The sequence below is a fragment of the Carassius carassius genome, chromosome 10, assembly GCF_963082965.1.
Source record: "Carassius carassius chromosome 10, fCarCar2.1, whole genome shotgun sequence".
NCBI lineage: Eukaryota > Metazoa > Chordata > Actinopteri > Cypriniformes > Cyprinidae > Carassius > Carassius carassius.
The window spans coordinates 21,627,827-21,646,326 of NC_081764.1; the positions used below are offsets into that span (position 1 = coordinate 21,627,827).

The 18,500-nt window shown below is 47.0% G+C and overlaps 1 protein-coding gene across 4 annotated transcripts in view; it reads left to right on the forward strand.

Moving 5' to 3' along the window:
- The window catches only part of enpp2 (ectonucleotide pyrophosphatase/phosphodiesterase 2), a 49,606-nt gene that overhangs the window by 13,743 nt on the left and 17,363 nt on the right, over nt 1-18,500 (forward strand). For 2 of the 4 annotated variants that reach the window (XM_059560538.1, XM_059560537.1), the window contains exons 16-21: nt 786-870; nt 959-1,046; nt 1,658-1,827; nt 9,532-9,667; nt 18,057-18,196; nt 18,283-18,418. In XM_059560538.1, coding sequence (XP_059416521.1) covers nt 786-870; nt 959-1,046; nt 1,658-1,827; nt 9,532-9,667; nt 18,057-18,196; nt 18,283-18,418 — 755 coding nt within the window. The remainder of the gene's footprint in view (nt 1-785; nt 871-958; nt 1,047-1,657; nt 1,828-9,531; nt 9,668-18,056; nt 18,197-18,282; nt 18,419-18,500) is intronic. The other 2 variants (XM_059560540.1, XM_059560539.1) reach the window with 1 other exon arrangement.

Below are 18,500 nucleotides of genomic sequence, written 5' to 3' on the forward strand. Positions count from 1 at the left end.
AACTCCAAAAAACTAAACAAAACAAAAAACGATGAGGACACTGTAATTATCCAATAATTTCCAATGCTTCCAGCAGAGATGTGGATGCAGAAACAGAGAGGCAGATCCAGAAACGGTACCTTACAGCAGGGTTCAGACAACCTCCTCTGTTTGGTTTGGCCGACAGTAGAGCCCCAAATGAAAGCAAGCATTGAGGCAGACTGGTGGAGATATAGTCCTGTCTAATTGGTGGTTCCATGAAGTGAACTACTTTATAAGTTGGGCAGCCTAGGTCTTTTCATGAAGCATAACATTAAATTAACTAGTCAGGTTTTAAAAACTGAAATCAAATAAAATATTTACGAGCAGTTTCTCATTTGTTATTTGAAAATGCGACATGGGACGAACACTTATTCCTGGAATCCCTGGATTTACTGTAGTGTATTCTCTCCACTGAGTAAAAATGAAGGGTTTACAGTCGGGTGATTACTCAGGTTTAGTGTACTTAAGTCATTTGGGTTCTGCCAAGTAGCTTTACCAAGCATGCTCAGCAACTTTTAAATACTGATTTATTCTAAGGAATTTAAACAGTGGACTTTTATGTTTAGCCTAGTATTTAAGCATTTCATCTACAAATACTAACTTGTCGTTAAAAAGTCATTGACTCTAATAAATAAATGTTTGAAACACATTTTTATGTAGGAGTGGGAGGAAAACAAGGTTTGATGTTTATATAGTTGAAAAATGTTTTTCTTTGACATGAAGTAACCTCAATTTCTCAGTGATGTTGTCTCTCTCTGATATAGGAAGTTCTATGAATCAAAAAGGAATCCGGGGAAATGTGGGTTTGCTGGTGATCACGGATATGACAATAAAATCAACAGCATGCAGGTTTCTGTTTTTATTTTCATATATATAACTGAAAATGTTGTGTTAAACTTTGTGGTTAATAAGTGACCTACTTTAATCTACTTTTCAGACCATTTTCCTTGGGTATGGACCATCTTTCAAATTCAAGACAAAAATTCCACCGTTTGAAAATATTGAGCTTTATAATGTCATGTGTGGTGAGAACATCTTTATTTTCTTCATTCTGTAGTGTTCCTGATTACAACATTAATTTTGAGTTTCAGTACAAAATCACTTCTCTTTATTCATAGTTTTGCATAATGTAAACTCCTCAAAGCATAAACAAATTTGCCAAGTTAACCACCATAGAAAAACTTTACAGTCACCTGACATTTTTACATGTAGACATGTATAGTTGTAATTAAATTAAATTTGAGCAGGACATGCTCAATAATAAATAGTTTAATAATAAATACAAAAACGCATACAACATCATGCTGCTTCATTTATTACCCATAATTATCTTATTTCTGCTTGCACAATATTTCTTTATATTAATCAATGTATTAGTGGCGTAGAGAGTAAAGTGTGTCTGGCATCAGGGATCAGTTAGGTATGATATGAATTAATTAAAAGCAGATAATTTTATATAAATGTAATTCAAATTCAAATAAATTCCTTTCTATTTTTCAAAAATAAAGAATACCCACAACAAATATGTAAAAGTTGTCAATACCATAAAAATGCATACTTGGCAACTCAATCAATAACTTGATTGTTTAATGCTTTACAGTGTGCACATAAGATATTTTGCCTCCATGTTTCCCAGATCTCCTTGACTTGAAGCCTGCTCCTAATAATGGTACTCATGGTAGCCTTAACCAGCTCTTGAGGGCCCCTGTACACATACCCAGCATGCCTGAAGAAGTGTCCAAGCCAAACCCTGCAGGACCAATCACATCTCTTAATGATGACCTGGGCTGCACCTGTGAAGACAAGGTCAGCAATAGAGTATTTTCAGATCTTGATAAATCTTCTTACGTGTCTATTAGGAAATGTTTATTCTGAGAACTTAAAATTATATGTTTGCTAAGGATTATAATTACTGCCATTACTGTTGTTCATACTTAAATAATATTTAGTTTTGATGTGTAACTTAACACATTTTCCATTTTTATCTGGCGGGCATAAAACAAGCTAACTACTTAAGCAGTTTTACTGAAGTAGGGACCAACATCTTATTTTGGGACCCCTTGGGAACCACTCAGCAGTGTGCTAGCAACCATCTAGAGTGCTATGTAATCGCATAGCAACCATGGGCAAGCACTACATTCTTGAGAAATGATAGAAGAATATTTGTTTCTATTGAAAAATGGCAGTTCAGGAATTATTGAGCACCATTTTATTATTGCAGTATTAATTAAGAGGTGGGTGACTAGACTCTAAAGTCTCTACTGTTACATCTTACATAATATCACAATTGAATTTTAGTTGCCAAACACTCAAAAAAATCTCATAAAGTCTGCTTCATGTTCATGTACACATGATTTAATCAGTTATCACTGTTGCATTCTTTAATGTCTGTATTTTTTCCCCTTTGAGTCCTGCTCACAAATAAAAGTTGGCTGCCATTGCTTTTCTCTAGAAATGTCTAAATCAAGGGTTTTCAAAGTGTTTTCAGAGCTTCCCCAGCACTGCAAATGGAGTACTCTACAATTCATAGTTGTAAAAATGCCCAACTGGAGGGCAAAACAAAGCTGTTCTCCAATGATTGCCATTCATTTTTACCAAGTTTGTACTAAGTACTAATGTAGTTAGTGATATTAAAAGACAAAATTCATTATATACCTCAGTGATAATGTGAACTATATGCAGGTTAACAGATTCACCCAGAATATGAACACAAAGCACTAAATTGCACATTAAGCATTTTCCCATAGAAAACCATTATAAATATAATAATAATATGCGTAATATGGCTTAATACATTAAGATGTATGTTCATATTCTAAGGTCATGTGCTTGCCTGTATATAGGCTATATTTTGATATGTGGTAATTTAATAACACTTACGTAATACATTAAACCATGTTAAGCATTTTTCATGTTAGGTGTTTTAGAATGTCCCAAGTTTTAGTGACTTTTTATTGATTAAGTGATTTTAATACGCAGTAGGTGCAGTTGGTTCACATATCACATAATCAATGTACAGACTTTAATTTGAAAAATGATTGCTTACAGTGACAGAATAATTTTCCTGCTTACCAATGTAAAGCTGCTCTGACATAATCTGTATAGTATAAAGATGTAACACATGGACACAGTTGGACACATGGATGTTTTGAGCCTCACAAGGCTGCAAGACTGAGACTATTAACCACAATATGGATACCATCACGAAGAAGCTCACGGCTTTGGTAAGGAAACTGGAAAATTTGGAGACCAAAAATGGACAAATTAACAATCATAGTGACCGCCAAATGGAATGCGGCTACTAGACCAAACAACTGGTATCTTATCTTCTTTCAGCTTTCTATACCATCTGGCCTTGGCTAGCTTGGAACAAATCTCCCGGGCGAGCATTGCAGCAAGACTTCTCTCGCGTTCCTCCCCCCTCTCCCACAGACACCTGCTGATTGTTGACTCTGTCTAGGACCTGACCAAGGCTGTCTCCATGGCAACTTGCTGTGACGCTGTATAATCTGTGAACTAAGGCATCTAGAGAGAATCGCAAATCTCCAGGCCTACTAATACACAAACTCTTACATATAAACAGATATGCACTCACTTCCGCACCCCAATCCCTCGCCTTCGCTGCTTTGTACCGCCAGTCTGGCAAGCGAGACTGTGACCAGTGCTTTAATAGCTGCAGGGTAGGACGGCTGCTGCCTGCACTGGATTACCTTGACCCCCCCCATGTATCGACAGGTTGATGGCAAATTTCGCTGGTACTTGTGACTAGTGAAAATAAAGGGCTACTACTACTAATAATAATTAGATTAGATTAGATTCAACTTTATTGTCATTATGCAGAGTAATAGTACAGAGCTAAAGAAATGCAGTTAGCATCTAACCAGAAGTGCAAGAATATAGTGTTTTATATACATAAAAGTGCAGAGTAAGTAAAGCTATGATATAAAGAATGTACAGTGGAGTTGCTATATACAATATTGATCAGAGTATATACAGAATATAAATAGGAATGCAATGTAGGGATTGTATGTACATTATGAACAGAGCAATGAAGGATTATATATACATTATGAACAGCAGGAACGTGAGAACAGTGGTAATAAATACAGTTGGATGAGTGTGCAAAAATATTGTTGAACAATGTATTCTATGCAAAATAACAATATTGCAATATTTTTTGAAGAAATAGTTTACTGTGCTTGTACAGTAACAACTATAGACAGTTTATAGTGTAATAGCTTTAACCATGTGCAGTCTGTGCAAAAATATGAATAGTGCAAATACATGTATGTAAAGTACTGTGACCAGTGTAGTAAAAGAACAGGTGCAGGTTAGATTGGTGGTGTGGCGTTCAGAAGTGTCACAGCCTCTGGCTGTAATACAGGTAGCTTAATGTGATGAGTGGGGTAGGGCCGAGAGCTGTGGGAACGGAGCGAGGCCGGTGGAGTGATTGGAAATCAGCGACACCTGCGACGCTCACCGGTCTCGATTCCCACGGAGGAGACTGGAAGGATATAAAATAGGAGTGATGACACTGAAGGACGAGAGAGGACCGGGGCTGGGTTTTATTGTATGTTTTGTTTGTGCGCGGCAGTCGTCCGTGAGAGGCTGCCGTGCTGTTTTGTCTTTATTTTGTAATTAAAGTTTCATTTTGATTGTCCGCCGGTTCCCGCCTCCTTGTTCCCACGAAAGAACATTATTAAATTGGTGCCGAAGCCCGGGAGGAAGGAGGGACGCACTGCCAAAGATCCCTCACCGCTGGGGTGAACCCGCGGTGCCATCGAGCAGGCGTAGCAGTCGGGCGCTGTGGATGCTCGAGGCGGTGGGCTGGATTGAGTTGCCGGGGACGGACGAGCTCGCTGCTGGCCGCCCGTGATGTGGAGGGTCGGCTGCCGTCCGTGAGGGGGCGGAGCAGTCGCCGCCGTTCGCCAGGGGGCCGGAGCCTGCTGCCACCCTTGGTGGAATTGGGAGGAGCAGGGAACGGGGGACTCCTGCATTGGAGGAGTGTCTTGCTGTCCACCGAGGGCCGTCCAGTGCCGCCGCCAGGCACCGCGAAGGAGTTCACCCAGCTGGTGGAGGGCCGAGCGGCAGTGCGTCTGGGAACCGGAACTATTTTTTTTCTCTCTCTCCCTGTCTCTGTCGCTCCTAATCATTCCATCTCCTTTTCTCTCACCTCGTCTGTCCTACCCCTCGGCCCAGCCTAGGAACTGGTTCCAGGAGTCCTGATGGCCATGGCAGAAAGTCAGGAGAAACCATCCTATCTCCTGTATTTTCCGCTCTGTTTGACCATTTGATTGGGGGTGGTAACCAGATGAGAGGCTTATGGGTCACACCCAGGAGAGAAAAGAAAGCCTTCCATACATGGGAGATGAACTTGGGTCCACAGTCTGACACGGTCTGAAGCTGCTGTGTTGTGGGCATTCTGGTGCACTATGGCTGCCGTTGCATCATCCAGGTGGATGCTGCACACTGGGGATGGATGAGGAGATACCCCCTGACTATGTAAAGTGCTTTGAGTGCCTAGAAAAGTGCTATATAAATGTAAGGAATTATTATTATTATTATTATCATTATTACTATCTCCTCTGGGAGACCAAACGGGCGGAATACCCAATTGAAAAGCAGTTTCTAGGGCTGTGGGCAGACCCTGTAGGGGAATGAGGCTGCAGCATTTAGAGAATCTATCCACTATCCATCCACTAATGTATTACTAGGATACAGGTGTTACCGTCAGATGGAGGCAGATCTGTGATGAAATCCACTCCTAGGTGTGACCAAGGACAGTTGGGAATGGAAAGTGGATCGACTTTACCAGTAGGTGACGGGGACTCTTGGATATGGCGCACTCGGTGCATCCATGGACAAACCTTCTGACATCTGCTGCTATGTTGGGCCACCAGAAGCGGTCTTTGAGTAGTGAAAGAGTTGCGTCAGCCCCAGGGTGACCAGTACCTATGGATGTATGGGTGGTTAGAATGAGCGAAGTGCGTTGGTTACATGGGACATACCGACATCCTGGGGGGCAGCCCGGCGGAGCAGCAGGAGGGACTTCCGCAGCGACTTGCGGAAAGGACCACTGAAAGGGGCTGGAAATAAGTTGAGTAGGTATTATGTTTTCGGGTTCTTCTGTACCTTCCTCGGGACCATGGAGACGGGACAGGGCATCGGCCTTGATATTTCGAGGTCCAGGTCTGTAAGAGATTGAGAAATTTAACCTGGTGAAGAAAAGTGCCCATCAAGCTTGGCAGGAATTTTTAGTTTGGATTCTCTAAGATACTGTAAGTTCTTATGGTCCGTGAGGACAGTAAATGGATCAGTCGCACCCTCTAGCCAGTGTCGCCATTCTTCCAGTGCAAATTTAATGGCCAGTAACTCACGGTTTCCAATGTCATAATTTCTCTCTGCCGGGCTGAGCATCCTGGAGAAGAAGACACATGGATGGAGTTGAGAAGGAGAACCCTGCCGCTGGGAGAGAACTGCTCCCACTCCAGTGGTGGAGGCTTCCTTTAGCCACGAAAGGGAGTTCAGGGTCCGGATGTACAAGGAGGGTAGTGGTGGTGAAAGCCAGTTTCAGGGTAGTGATAGCTTCAGTGGCGGCTGGAGTCCAGGACAGAGACTTGGGCTTATTACGGAGGAGATTGGTTATAAAACTGGTGATGGTACTGTAATTTTTGATGAATCGGCGGTAGAAGTTTGCAAGTCCTAGCAAGCATTGGAGTTCTTTGATGGTTGTGGCCAGGAGGTAATGGCTTCAATCTTCCCCTCGTCCATGTGGATACCGGTTTCATTAATGATGTAACCCAGGAAGTGAATGGACGATTGATGAAATGTGCATTTTTCGGCTTTGAGGAAGAGGTTGAATTCTCGGAGATCTTACATGCACGCGATGTTCGGCGAGGCTCCGGGAGTAAATAAGGATGTCATCAATATATACAATCACGAAGCTCTTGAGATACTCCTGGAGCACTGCGTGTATGAAGTCTTGAAAGATAGAGGGGACATTGACAAGGACATATGGCATGACCCGGTATTCGTAGTGGCCAGTTGGGGTCACGAATGCCGTTTTCCACTCATCTCCCTTACGAAAGCTGATGAGATTATAAGCACTGCGTAGGTCTAGTTTGGTGAATATCGGTGGCTCCTCTGAGTTGTTCCAAAGTGGCTAGGATGAGGGGAAGTGGATACCGGAACTTGATGATGATCTGATTGAGTGCTCTATAATCTATGCAGGGCTGCAAGCATCCAACTGGACGGGACCCCACTGTAAAGGCACAAGCTGTGGGTCATCCGTCTTTGACGTTCCTTGGGGGTTAGGCAATTGGAGTTGGTCTGCATGGGTTCGGGATCGTTCTCAGGAGGGATCTGGGTATTGGCACAGTGATAACGAGTTGTTGGGCTGGCTGGTGAGCACTCCTGGAGGCAGGATTGTATACGATTTGCACATCTGGTGGCTTGCTGAATAAAACTTTCCAGGCCTTGGGAATCATCGAACGTCGCCAGTTGGAGGTGGAGTCTGGGTTCAGAGGGATATATGGGTATGGATGGCGAGTAAACGTTGAAGAAGGAACCCATTGCAATCCTCCGCTGTGCCAGCGAAGGGCGCTGGTCTGGTGATGGGGCTCGAAAACACCACACGAGGTGGAGACCCGGAAGTATCGTGTTGTGCTGGTTGTGCCCGGACCAGGGAGACTGGCGGATGTTTGGTTGTAGCACTCACCGTAACGAATCCACCAGCTCTTGAAACGGGTCCCGCTTGCTCGTCTTCTGTAGCATTCCTATCTTCTGTAACACACGGACACTGGGACAGAAGGTAAAAATTTGTTACGTTTATTGTGGGTGTTCTGAGCAGAATGCGGGAGAGATGCAGAGGATATGGTAAACTGATGAAGCTGGTTCCGGTAGTATGAATAGGATAGGGATTTCCAGAGCCGTCGGTAGGGTGACCAGGAAAACAGACACGTTGCACACACCTCAGGGTAGGGCTGTGCAAAAAATCGAATGCGATTTTCATGCGCATCTCATCAGTAAAGATGCTCCTGTAATTAGAAGTATATCTCCAGCACGTGCGTCCAGATCAGGGTTGCCAGGTTTTCACAACAAATCCTGCCCAGTTGCTTCTTAAAACTAGTCCAAAACTAGCCCAATCGCGTTTCCGGGAGGTTCCCCGATAAAAATTGCTTCCCGGGGTTAAAATATAATTTTTTTGGAAGGGTTTCCCTGGTAAAATTTGCATTTTAGGGGCTAAATATCACGTTATTGGTATTGGGGTTGCTTCAAACCGCAGACATGAAAAACAATCGCAGACTTGGCAACACTGGTACAGGTGGAGTGGCAGTTACTACACAGAGCCGTAGTCTACCGACAGCTAACACAAAATTGTTTTCAAAATCGACAAAGAATCGCCTGCGATTTTAACATTTTAACATCGATTTTGTGTAGATTGTCAGTGAATTACGGCTCGGTGTAGTAAATGCCAACCGGTGTTGCCAAGTCTGTGGTTGTTTTTCATGTCCGCGGGTCAAATCGACCCCAATAAAAATAACGTGATATTTAGCCCCTAAATTTTACCAAGGCAACCCTGTTAAAAAACGTATATTTGAACCCCGGGAAGCAATTTTTTATCGGGGAACCTTCTGGAAACGCGATTGGGCTAGTTTTGGACTAGTTTTGAGAAGCAACTGGGCAGGATTTGTTGTGAAAACCTGGCAACCCTGATCTGAACACACGTGCTGAAGATATACTTCTAATTACAGGAGCGTCTTTACTGATGAGATGTGCATGAAAATCGCATTTGATTTTTTGCACAGCCCTACCTCAGGGTTCGTACAGGGGAGAAGAACTTCAGAATGGGTCATAGGAGACACTCGGGAGAGATGCTGGAGAGACACTGGAGAAACACAGGGGTCTAGGAGAAGGAGTCAATGAAAGGTAAGTAGCAAGGTTTGTAGTGAGTCAATACAGGTAGCTTAGAGGTTCCGCTATGCAGCTACAAGATCAGACAACTGATTGACTGAGGTATGTGTTTTTATGTGGAGGTGATCAGATGGGATAATTGTGCACAGGTGCCGGTGTGTAGAATTCTGGTGAGGGAGTGGGTTGGGATTGGCTGATTGGTGAGCCTGACCGACTTGTGGCAAAAGCACTATAAAAATATATATGTAAATAAATAGAAATGTGACAAGTATAAATATAAACAAACAGAAATGTCACAAGTATGTACTGCAGTTCTCTGGATGTTTGTACAGGTCTCTGCGCCAGTCACATGACAGAAAACTAATATTCAGCTGATGACTTAAATCAGCTGGGTTAAATAATGAAGACATCTGAAAATGTGTAGAGCTGGGGAGGCTCAAGGAATGGTTTGGAAACCCCTGACCTAAAGATTATTTTAACATTTCCAATTTCTTTTATTGGATCAAAGTGATTCCTTCCCTTGCCTCTAAAAGTGCTTTTGCCTTCTGCTCAGATGTAGATCTATTGCTGGAGGTTTTCACCTTTAATCTTTTGCAGTTGCGTTCAAAAAGTAGGGGGCAGAGGGCATTGAAAGTGACCCTAGTAAGAGGCTATAACCTGGAGTCACTGTGGCTCTGTCTGTTACAGAACAAAGTGGAAGAGCTAAATAAACGACTGAGACAAGTTATTGATGGTAAGTCCATTCCCTTCTCTCTTGACTGGTTTAGTGATGCTGTATGAGCTGTGTTATGTACAGTTACTTGCACTTTGATTTAGCAGCTATGGTTCACAATGTGTTATCTTAAAATGATTTGCTGACTGAAAGGGAATAGTACACCCAAATACAAAACTCTGTCAGTATTTAGTCATTCTTATGTAATTTGCATGCTGTTATCGTTTCCAAGAAATGCAAAAGGAGATATTTTGTAAGGAGAAATCTTTTCTTTACAATGACAGTTCATAATGACCACAGCTGTCAAAAGCCCCTTTCACACTGCACGTCGGACCCGGCAAATTGATGGAACATTGCCGGGTCGCCTTCTGTGTGAAAGCAAACACGTCCTGGGATTGATTCCAGCATTGAACCCGGGTCGGGGACCTAGTAACATTGCCGGGTTCAGTCCCAGGACGAGCGCTGTGTGAACAAAAGCCAGATCTAATGCCGTGTCGAAGTGATGACGCACGTAAATATGTGCAAACTGTAATGAAGCAGAGATCAGTTTGTTCCTCACTTTCCGCGCCGACGCTGAGATCGTTTACTAGCTTGAGTGAAAGTATAAAGTGCCTAGCGTTTTCGACTCGTACATTACGTCACGCCCTGATGTCAGGTGTCATTAAGGGATCTTTACGGGTTCTGTGTGAAAGCACGCACATATCCCGGGTAATCACTGGCAGTGTGAAAGTGCAAAATCTAGCGACCGGGGAACAATTGCCGGAACACTTTACCCGTGTATTTGCCGGAATCGCAGTGTGAAAGGGCCTATAAAGACATGATGTACTGTATGTATCTAGGAATTTATAGTTTGACTTGTATGATGTATTTTGGAGTCATGTGATAATGTGACCTACATTTATTCACTGATAATTACATTTTATGTATTAAGTAGATGATTTAATCCAAAAGTGCTTACATTGCATTCAGTGTACAATGGCATTGCCACAGACTCTACTATTTGAACTACTATCCACCAGAGCTCAAATATTATTTACGCTTACATTCAAATTTGAATATGGTGCCTTTAGATATGTGTAAAGGAGCCCCAATATTCACTTTTCATTTTATGTTCCTGTAATGTCTGTTTTGTTTCATGTTCATGTTTTCATGTCTTTTCTTTTGTTATTGTTTGTAACATGCTTCCCTTGCCCTCTTGTCTTCATACGATTGGTTCCTCTTGTTCATTGTGTAATGTTCTGATTGGTTTGTCTTGTCATTTATCAGTTCTGTTTACTCATTGGTTGTCTTAGTCATCTGCCTTGTTCCCCATTGGTTTGTTCATGTCATGTGTCCATCTTTGTCTGTTATAAGTAGTCAGGTTTTTGACCTTGTGCCTTTGTCGTGTTACAGATAGTCCAATGAAGGCGAGCATAATGAGAACCCAAGTGCAGTTTATTTACAGGTGCAATCCAAAACATCCAAACATAATCCAAACCAGAAACAGGCTTGACAGAAACAGACTTGACGTGGCATGAACAGACAGGACTCACCGCCAGCAGATACATATGTCAATACATGACAAAGGCACAAGGACAAAAACCTGACTATTTATAACGGACAAAGATGGACACATGACATGAACAAACGTACTCGGTTACTAAACGTAACCTCGGTTCTCTCTAGAAGAGCGAACGAGTACTGCGTCTTACCTAAGACGCTACGGGAAAAGTCTCTTTTCACGAAATACTGAAGCAAAAAATTATCCTTAATTTTGTATTTTTGTAAAGCGCATTTGCAGCAGTACACAGCCATAGGCGAGACAACTCGTTCGCTCATTGGCTTGTTCTGCGGCAACTGCACAGCCTATCGAGCACAGGCTGATGCAACATCAGACCAATGAGACCCTTCTTGCCACTTCCCGCCGAAACGGGTGTGGCCCAACCTATAAAAGGAGCTCTCTCGTACTGCGTCTTAGCTAAGACGCTACGGGAACCCAATGTAAAACGCCGTGCGCGCAGGGATCACACACCAATAAACCTGTAGCAACGCCCAGGATTTACAGTGCACAGTCATCTGAGGGACTCACAGAGAGTCCAGGACAGAAAAGGGATAAAGCCCTCCGTCCTATATCTAGCAGCATCCGTAGATGCGGCAAAATGACATCACACAGCCGAGGCAAGGCCTGACCAATGTGGCAATGCAGGTCTTACGCAATACTGCCCATATAACAGTCAGCAGCGCATAGCGCTCGTGAACTCAGAATTCCCCTCAGGGCCCTGATTCGACTATACCGACAACAGCCTTGCTTGCAAGGCGGGGACCTCCAGGTTATAGAACCTGATAAATGTAGACGGCGAGGCCCAACCTGCCGCCATACAAATATCCTGCAAGGAGATCCCAGTAGACCACGCCCACGACGAGGCGACGCCTCTTGTGGAGTGTGCTCTGATGCCCAACGGGCACTGAAGGCCCCTGGAAGCGTAAGCTAACGCTATGGCGTCAACTATCCATCTGGATAGAGTCTGTCTCGAAACAGCCATTCCCTTGGAACGTCCACCGAAAGAGACAAACAGCTGCTCCGTCTGCCGAAAGGCAGCAGAGCGAGACACATAAGCTCTTAAAACCCTGACAGGGCAAAGAAGACTCGAGTCTCCATCCTCCCCTGACACCGACAGGGCAGACAAGGCAATAACCTGAGCCCGAAACGGTGTGTTGAGGGATTTCGGCACATAACCATGCCTAGGTTTGAGTATGATTCTTGAGTCATTGGGCCCAAACTCCAAGCATGACTGGCTCACCGAGAGCGCGTGCAAATCACCCACACGCTTCATAGAAGCGAGAGCCAACAAGAATACTGTCTTGAATGACAGATGCTGAAGGCTAACCGATTGGATAGGCTCAAAAGGGGGACCCTTCAAGGCCTCCAAAACCGCCGAGAGGTCCCACATAGGGACTGACGGAGGTCTGGGAGGATTCAGCCTCCTAGCTCCTCTGAGGAACCGGATGACTAAATCGTTCCTTCCTATTGACTGACCGGACGCCGTTTCAGAAAACGCCGTGATGGCCGCCACATAAACTTTGAGCGTGGATGGGGCTCTGCCCTTATCCAACAGCTCCTGTAGGAAGGAGAGGACCTCTGTGACCTCACAACTAAGGGGTGAATAACCTCGAGTTGTGCACCAGCTGGAGAACACCGACCACTTCGAGGCATACAGACGTCGTGTTGACGGAGCTCTAGCCTGAGTGATGGTATTTAGCACTCCCACTGCGAGATCAGCGGGTAACCGTTGAGCGCCCACACATGGAGGGACCACAACTCCGGTTGAGGGTGCCAAATCGAGCCCCTGGCCTGCGAGAGGAGGTCCCTCCTCAACGGTACCGGCCACGGGGCGACATCTGCTAACTGCATCAAATCTGGGAACCATGGTTGGTTCTTCCAAAGAGGTGCTACAAGCAGTATTGAACATCTCATTTCTCTCACCCGTTCTATCACCTGCGGAAGGAGGGAAACGGGAGGGAATGCATAAAGCGGGCAGCACCGCCATCTCCGTGACGGCGCGCTTTCAATCTTGGAAAAGAACGCGGGGCAGTGAGCGTTTTCGTGGGACGCAAAGAGGTCCACCTCCGCCATGCCAAATCTCTCCCACAACAGCCGGACTGTTTGCGGGTGTAGAGACCATTCGCCCGTAGGAACATTGCCCCTGGACAGCCTGTCTGGACCCAGATTCTGCAGTCCAGGCACATGCACTGCTCTCAGCGAGCGCACGTTGCGCTGAGCCCAAACCAGGAGGCGTTCCGTCAGCCTGCACAGGTTTCGGGACCCGAGACCGCCCTGGCGATTTATGTAGGACACCACGGACTTGTTGTCCGAACGGACTACGACGTGGTGATCCTTGATATGGGGACAAAAGCACGTCAGCGCGTTCTCCACTGCCAGCATTTCCAGGCAGTTGATATGATGGAGCTTTTCCCGTTCTGACCATAGGCCAAAGGACGGTCTGCCTTCGAGCAGCGCTCCCCATCCCGAAGTGGAGGCGTCCGTCGACACCATTTTCACACTCGGGGAAGTCCCCAGGCTTACACCTGATCGGTACCAGCCGTTCGCTGTCCAAGGTGCTAGAGCCGCAACACAGCTCTGATCGACCTTGAAATGCAGCCGGCCAGACGCCCACGCTCTGCGCGGCACCCGAGCCTTCAGCCAGAACTGCAGGGGGCGCATGCGGAGCAGGCCCAGCCGCAGAACCGGAGATGCTGAGACCATGAGACCCAGCATCTTTTGACAGTGTTTGAGCGACACAGTCGCGCCGCAGCGGAAAGAACCCGCTGCACGCTGAATGCCCATCGCGCGCTGTGGTGACAGCCGCGCCGTCATGGAACACGAGTTCAGAACTATACCCAAAAACAGGATCGTCTGACTGGGGTTCAGCGAACTCTTCGTCCAATTGACACTGAGGCCGAGCTTCTCGAGGTGATCGAGTAAAACGGCCCTGTGGTCCACGAGCTCCGCTCGTGATCGGGTCAGAACCAGCCAATCGTCCAAATAATTCAGCACTCGTATGCCTCTGAGTCTTAGAGGAGCGAGCGCTGCATCCATGCACCTCGTAAACGTACGAGGAGCTACGGACAAGTCGAATGGTAGGACTGTAAACTGGTATGCCTGGCCCTCGAAGGCGAATCTCAAATATCGCCTGTGGTTTGACGCTATCTGTATTTGAAAATACGCATCCTTCAGATCTATTGACATGAACCAGTCCCCTCTGCGAATCTGCGCGAGGAGCTTCCTGGTCGTGAGCATTTTGAAACTGCGTTTCATCAATGCCTGTTCAGCTGTCTTAGATCCAGTATGGGCCGGAGACCCCCGTCTCTCTTGGGCACCAGAAAGTATCTGCTGTACAGCCCCCCCTCGCTTTGAGACACAGGCTCTACAGCCCCTTTGCTCAACAGTTTTGATATTTCGGCCCGAAGTATGTGTGCTACTTCTGTTTTGACCGTAGTTTCGACGCGCGCTGAAAAGCGCGGTGGGCGTCGAGAAAACTGTAGCGAGTAGCCTCTCTTTATAATGCCTAGCACCCAATCCGAAACCCCTGGAAGCACTGACCATGCATCTGCATGAATGGCTAAGGGCTGGATGCGAAACGCGCTCTGTTGACTGGGCAACGGCGGCGCTCGAGTGTGCTGCGCATCTGAGGTGGGGAGCGCGCTGATCACAGCGGGCAGATCGCTCTTCCTCGACCCCGTTCCGGCGCTTAACCGACTGGAGGGAGGCTGAGCGGGTCCCGTGGGACTCGATATATCTGCAAGTAACCGTGGGCTGCATGTGTGCACTTTTACCACTTTCAACTCGCTGTCTGCCTGTGCAGAATGTACGTGCACGGGCCTCGTTTTTACAGAAGCCCCGCGCCGTATGTGACATAGTGTATGTGGGCACTGGGAAGTGGGCACGTTTACTATGCGGCGCGCTCGACCGATCTGTGTCGATCTTATGTGCGCTAGCCCTGTGTGCAGGGCTGTGCTTACATGTGGAGATGGGCACTGGGTAGTGGGCATCGTCACTGTATTTATAGCACCATCGGCCGTGGCCGGACGAGCATGCACGGGTTTCGTTTTTACAGAAACCACATGACGCGTGTGACATAGTAATTGTGGGCACTGAGGGGTGGGCACGTTTACTATGCAGTGTGCGCGACCGACTTGAGTCGACATTATGGGCGCAGGCCCTGTGTGCAGGGCTGTGCTTACATGTGGAGATGGGCACTGAGGAGTGGGCATCGTCACAACATTTATAGCACCATCGGCCGTGGCCGGAACACCAGAAAAAACACTCTTTTTGTGAAACATCTGGGTAGCCGTGATAACGGCTTTTGTGTGCAGGCAAGCGGGCACTCGTGCAGGCTTGCGCATTGCAGAAGACACTGAGGCAGTCACAACTCTTGGAACTGCAACAGCGGCGCGCTTGGGTGAGAGCTCGGCCGCAGCGGAACTCGAAAACCGGCGCTTTCCCAGCAGTGCTAGGATGCTTTCGGGGCTTCTGGCTTCACCGCAATCCTCTGCCGCGGCTCCCGCGGCGCGGGGCGACGGCTTGAAGAGCGAGAACGGGGTCCCGAGCTGCGTTGCTGACGCTGTCGCGATGACGCAGCAGGAGGCGGTGGGCGTGACTGAGAGCTCTGTGGGGCCGGTCTAGAGCGGCTAGCTGCAGAACTGGAGCGCTTCGGCAAGAAGTGCTTGAACGCCTGCGAAGCTTTCTGGTCCTCTGCGAATCTCTCCACAAACTCGTTGACGGAAGATCCGAAGAGGCCGGCAGGAGTTAGCGGCGCGTCAAGGAACGCAGCGCGCTCAGACTCCTTGATGTCAGAAAGAGTCAGCCACAAATGCCTCTCAGCCACCGTAGCGGAAGCCATAACCCGTCCCATGGCCTGTGCAGCGGACTTAGTAGCGCGGAGGGAGAGATCCGAAGCACTCCTCAGATCCGCGAGACAGGTCGCTTCAGGTCCCATCTCATCCAGCTTGCGGAGAAGATCGCCCTGGAAAATCTGTAGCGTAGCCATGGTGTGTAACGCAGACGCAGCCTGCCCAGCAGCAGAGAATATCCGTGCGAGCAGCGATGACGTCATGCGGCAGGCTTTGGATGGCAACGCAGCCTTAGTCCGCCGTCCAGCAGAGGGCGGGCAAAGGTGCGCTGCTATAGCCTGTTCCACCGGCGGAAGTGACAGGTAGCCTCTGTTCTTAGCACCGTCCAGTGTGGAGAATGCTGGCGAAACAGATGAGCGGATTCTCGCCGAGAATGGAGCGTCCCAAGCTTTCGCCACTTCTTCGTGAAGCTCAGGAAGAAAAGGGGCGTGCTTTGAGCTTGAGGAAGAGCGCTCATCCGGAAGATAGCTACCATCCAGCCGGGAACGTGAAGGGGGCGCTGGTGCAGACCACTCAAGCGGGAGTACACGTATCAGCTCCTTATCGATATCCCCCCGTCTGCTGGGCCTCTGAGCAGCGGGCGCGAGATCCACGGAGCTCGCCCAACCCTCACTGCCCGAAGCAAGCAGAGAGCACGTGTCTTCTTCCTCCGACGCGGGCCTGAGATCCACTTCCTCAGATGACGCGTCGGCAAGCAGCGGACGCTGAGCATCGGGAAGCGATGCAGGGGAGGCCGGCGAAGCGGAGGGAACCGGCGAGCTCGGCCGAGCTGGAGGCGGTTCTGGTAGGCGCTGCGAGCGGCGCTTTTTACAACGCTGCAGCGCAGCGGATGATGCAGGCTTCGAGAAGGATGCCAGGCGAGTCCTCAGAGTCACCATAGGCATCAACTCGCAATGAGGGCATCCGCCGTCAGCGAGCGCGAGCGCTGCATGGTCCTCACCCAGACAGGAGACGCAGATGACGTGACGATCTCCTTCGCTGAGCGGGGCTCTGCACGAGCCGCACGAGGGCATCTTTAAAAAGACGCAGCTCTTTTGTGAATGTGCGTCGCAGGGCGAACACACACACAGGATATAACAGAACAAGGATGTAAAGGATATGGGCGCCGGATAGCGCAGCAGGAATGGCAGTGGAAGGCGGCGATGCCAGCGGCTTCAGGATGGCATCTTCCTGCTGATATGCTCTTCCAGACGGCGCTTGCTTCCTCGTGATCCAGCGATGCGTGAGCTTCGCTGAAGAGATGAAAAATCAGGTGAGTCAGCCTTTTCGAGCTCCTTTTATAGGTTGGGCCACAACCGTTTCGGCGGGAAGTGGCAAGAAGGGTGCGAAGCGCCCTCATTGGTCTGATGTTGCATCAGCCTGCGCTCGATAGGCTGTGCAGTTGCCGCAGAACAAGCCAATGAGCGAACGAGCCGTCTCGCCTATGGCTGTGTACTGCTGCAAATGCGCTTTACAAAAATACAAAATTAAGGATAATTTTTTGCTTCAGTATTTCGTGAAAAGAGACTTTTCCCGTAGCGTCTTAGCTAAGACGCAGTACGAGAGAGCTCTCGTAAGAGAACCAATGGGGATCAAGGCACATAACTAAGACAATCAATGAGTAAACAGAACTGATAAATGACAAGACAAACCAATCAGAACATGACACAATGAACAAGAGGAAACAATTGTATGAAGACAAGAGGGCAAGGGAAGCATGACACAAAAAATAACAGAATAAAATACATGAAAACATGAACATGAAACAAAACAAACATTACAGTTCCATAGAAGAAAGTAAATCATGTGAGATACCATGTTGGTAAAGGGTATTGTGAATTGTAAATTTTTGGGTGAATTAACACTTCCCTGACTTGTTTTAGCCAGTTTTCATTTACTCACCCTCATGTGGTTCCAGACCCAAAATTAGTTTTATGATTAAAATTTTTGGTTGCATGTATTTTTAATGGATGTAGTAATATTTTGTCTCTTTGTTTTTCAGATTAAAAGATAAAAAAATGCTTTTTCTCCCTTTTTTTAGACAACAAAAATCTTCCTTACGGTCGGCCGGCAGTCATGATCCGCACCAAATACTACATCCTTCATCATAGTGACTACATTAGTGGTTACAGTGAAGCTTTGTCCATGCCTCTCTGGACATCTTATACTGTATCTAAGCAGGTACAGTTTACAAAATTATGTTAGTCTGTTTATAGTTGACTGTTGTATTAGAGTTTAAACCTGACTCTGTGGATGTTCTGTTGCAGGTAGATTTCACCCCTCTGACTGAGGCTCTGAGCAACTGTGTTCGCCCTGATATTAGAGTTCCTTCAGTCTACAGTCAGTCCTGCTCAAACTACCGTGCAGATAAACAGATCTCCTACAGCTTCCTCTATCCACCTCGTGAGGTTTCCTACTCTCTCTCTATAGTGTGCAGCCTAGCCTAAGTAGTTTCATGTACCGAAGCCAGGCCAGTTCCAGGAAC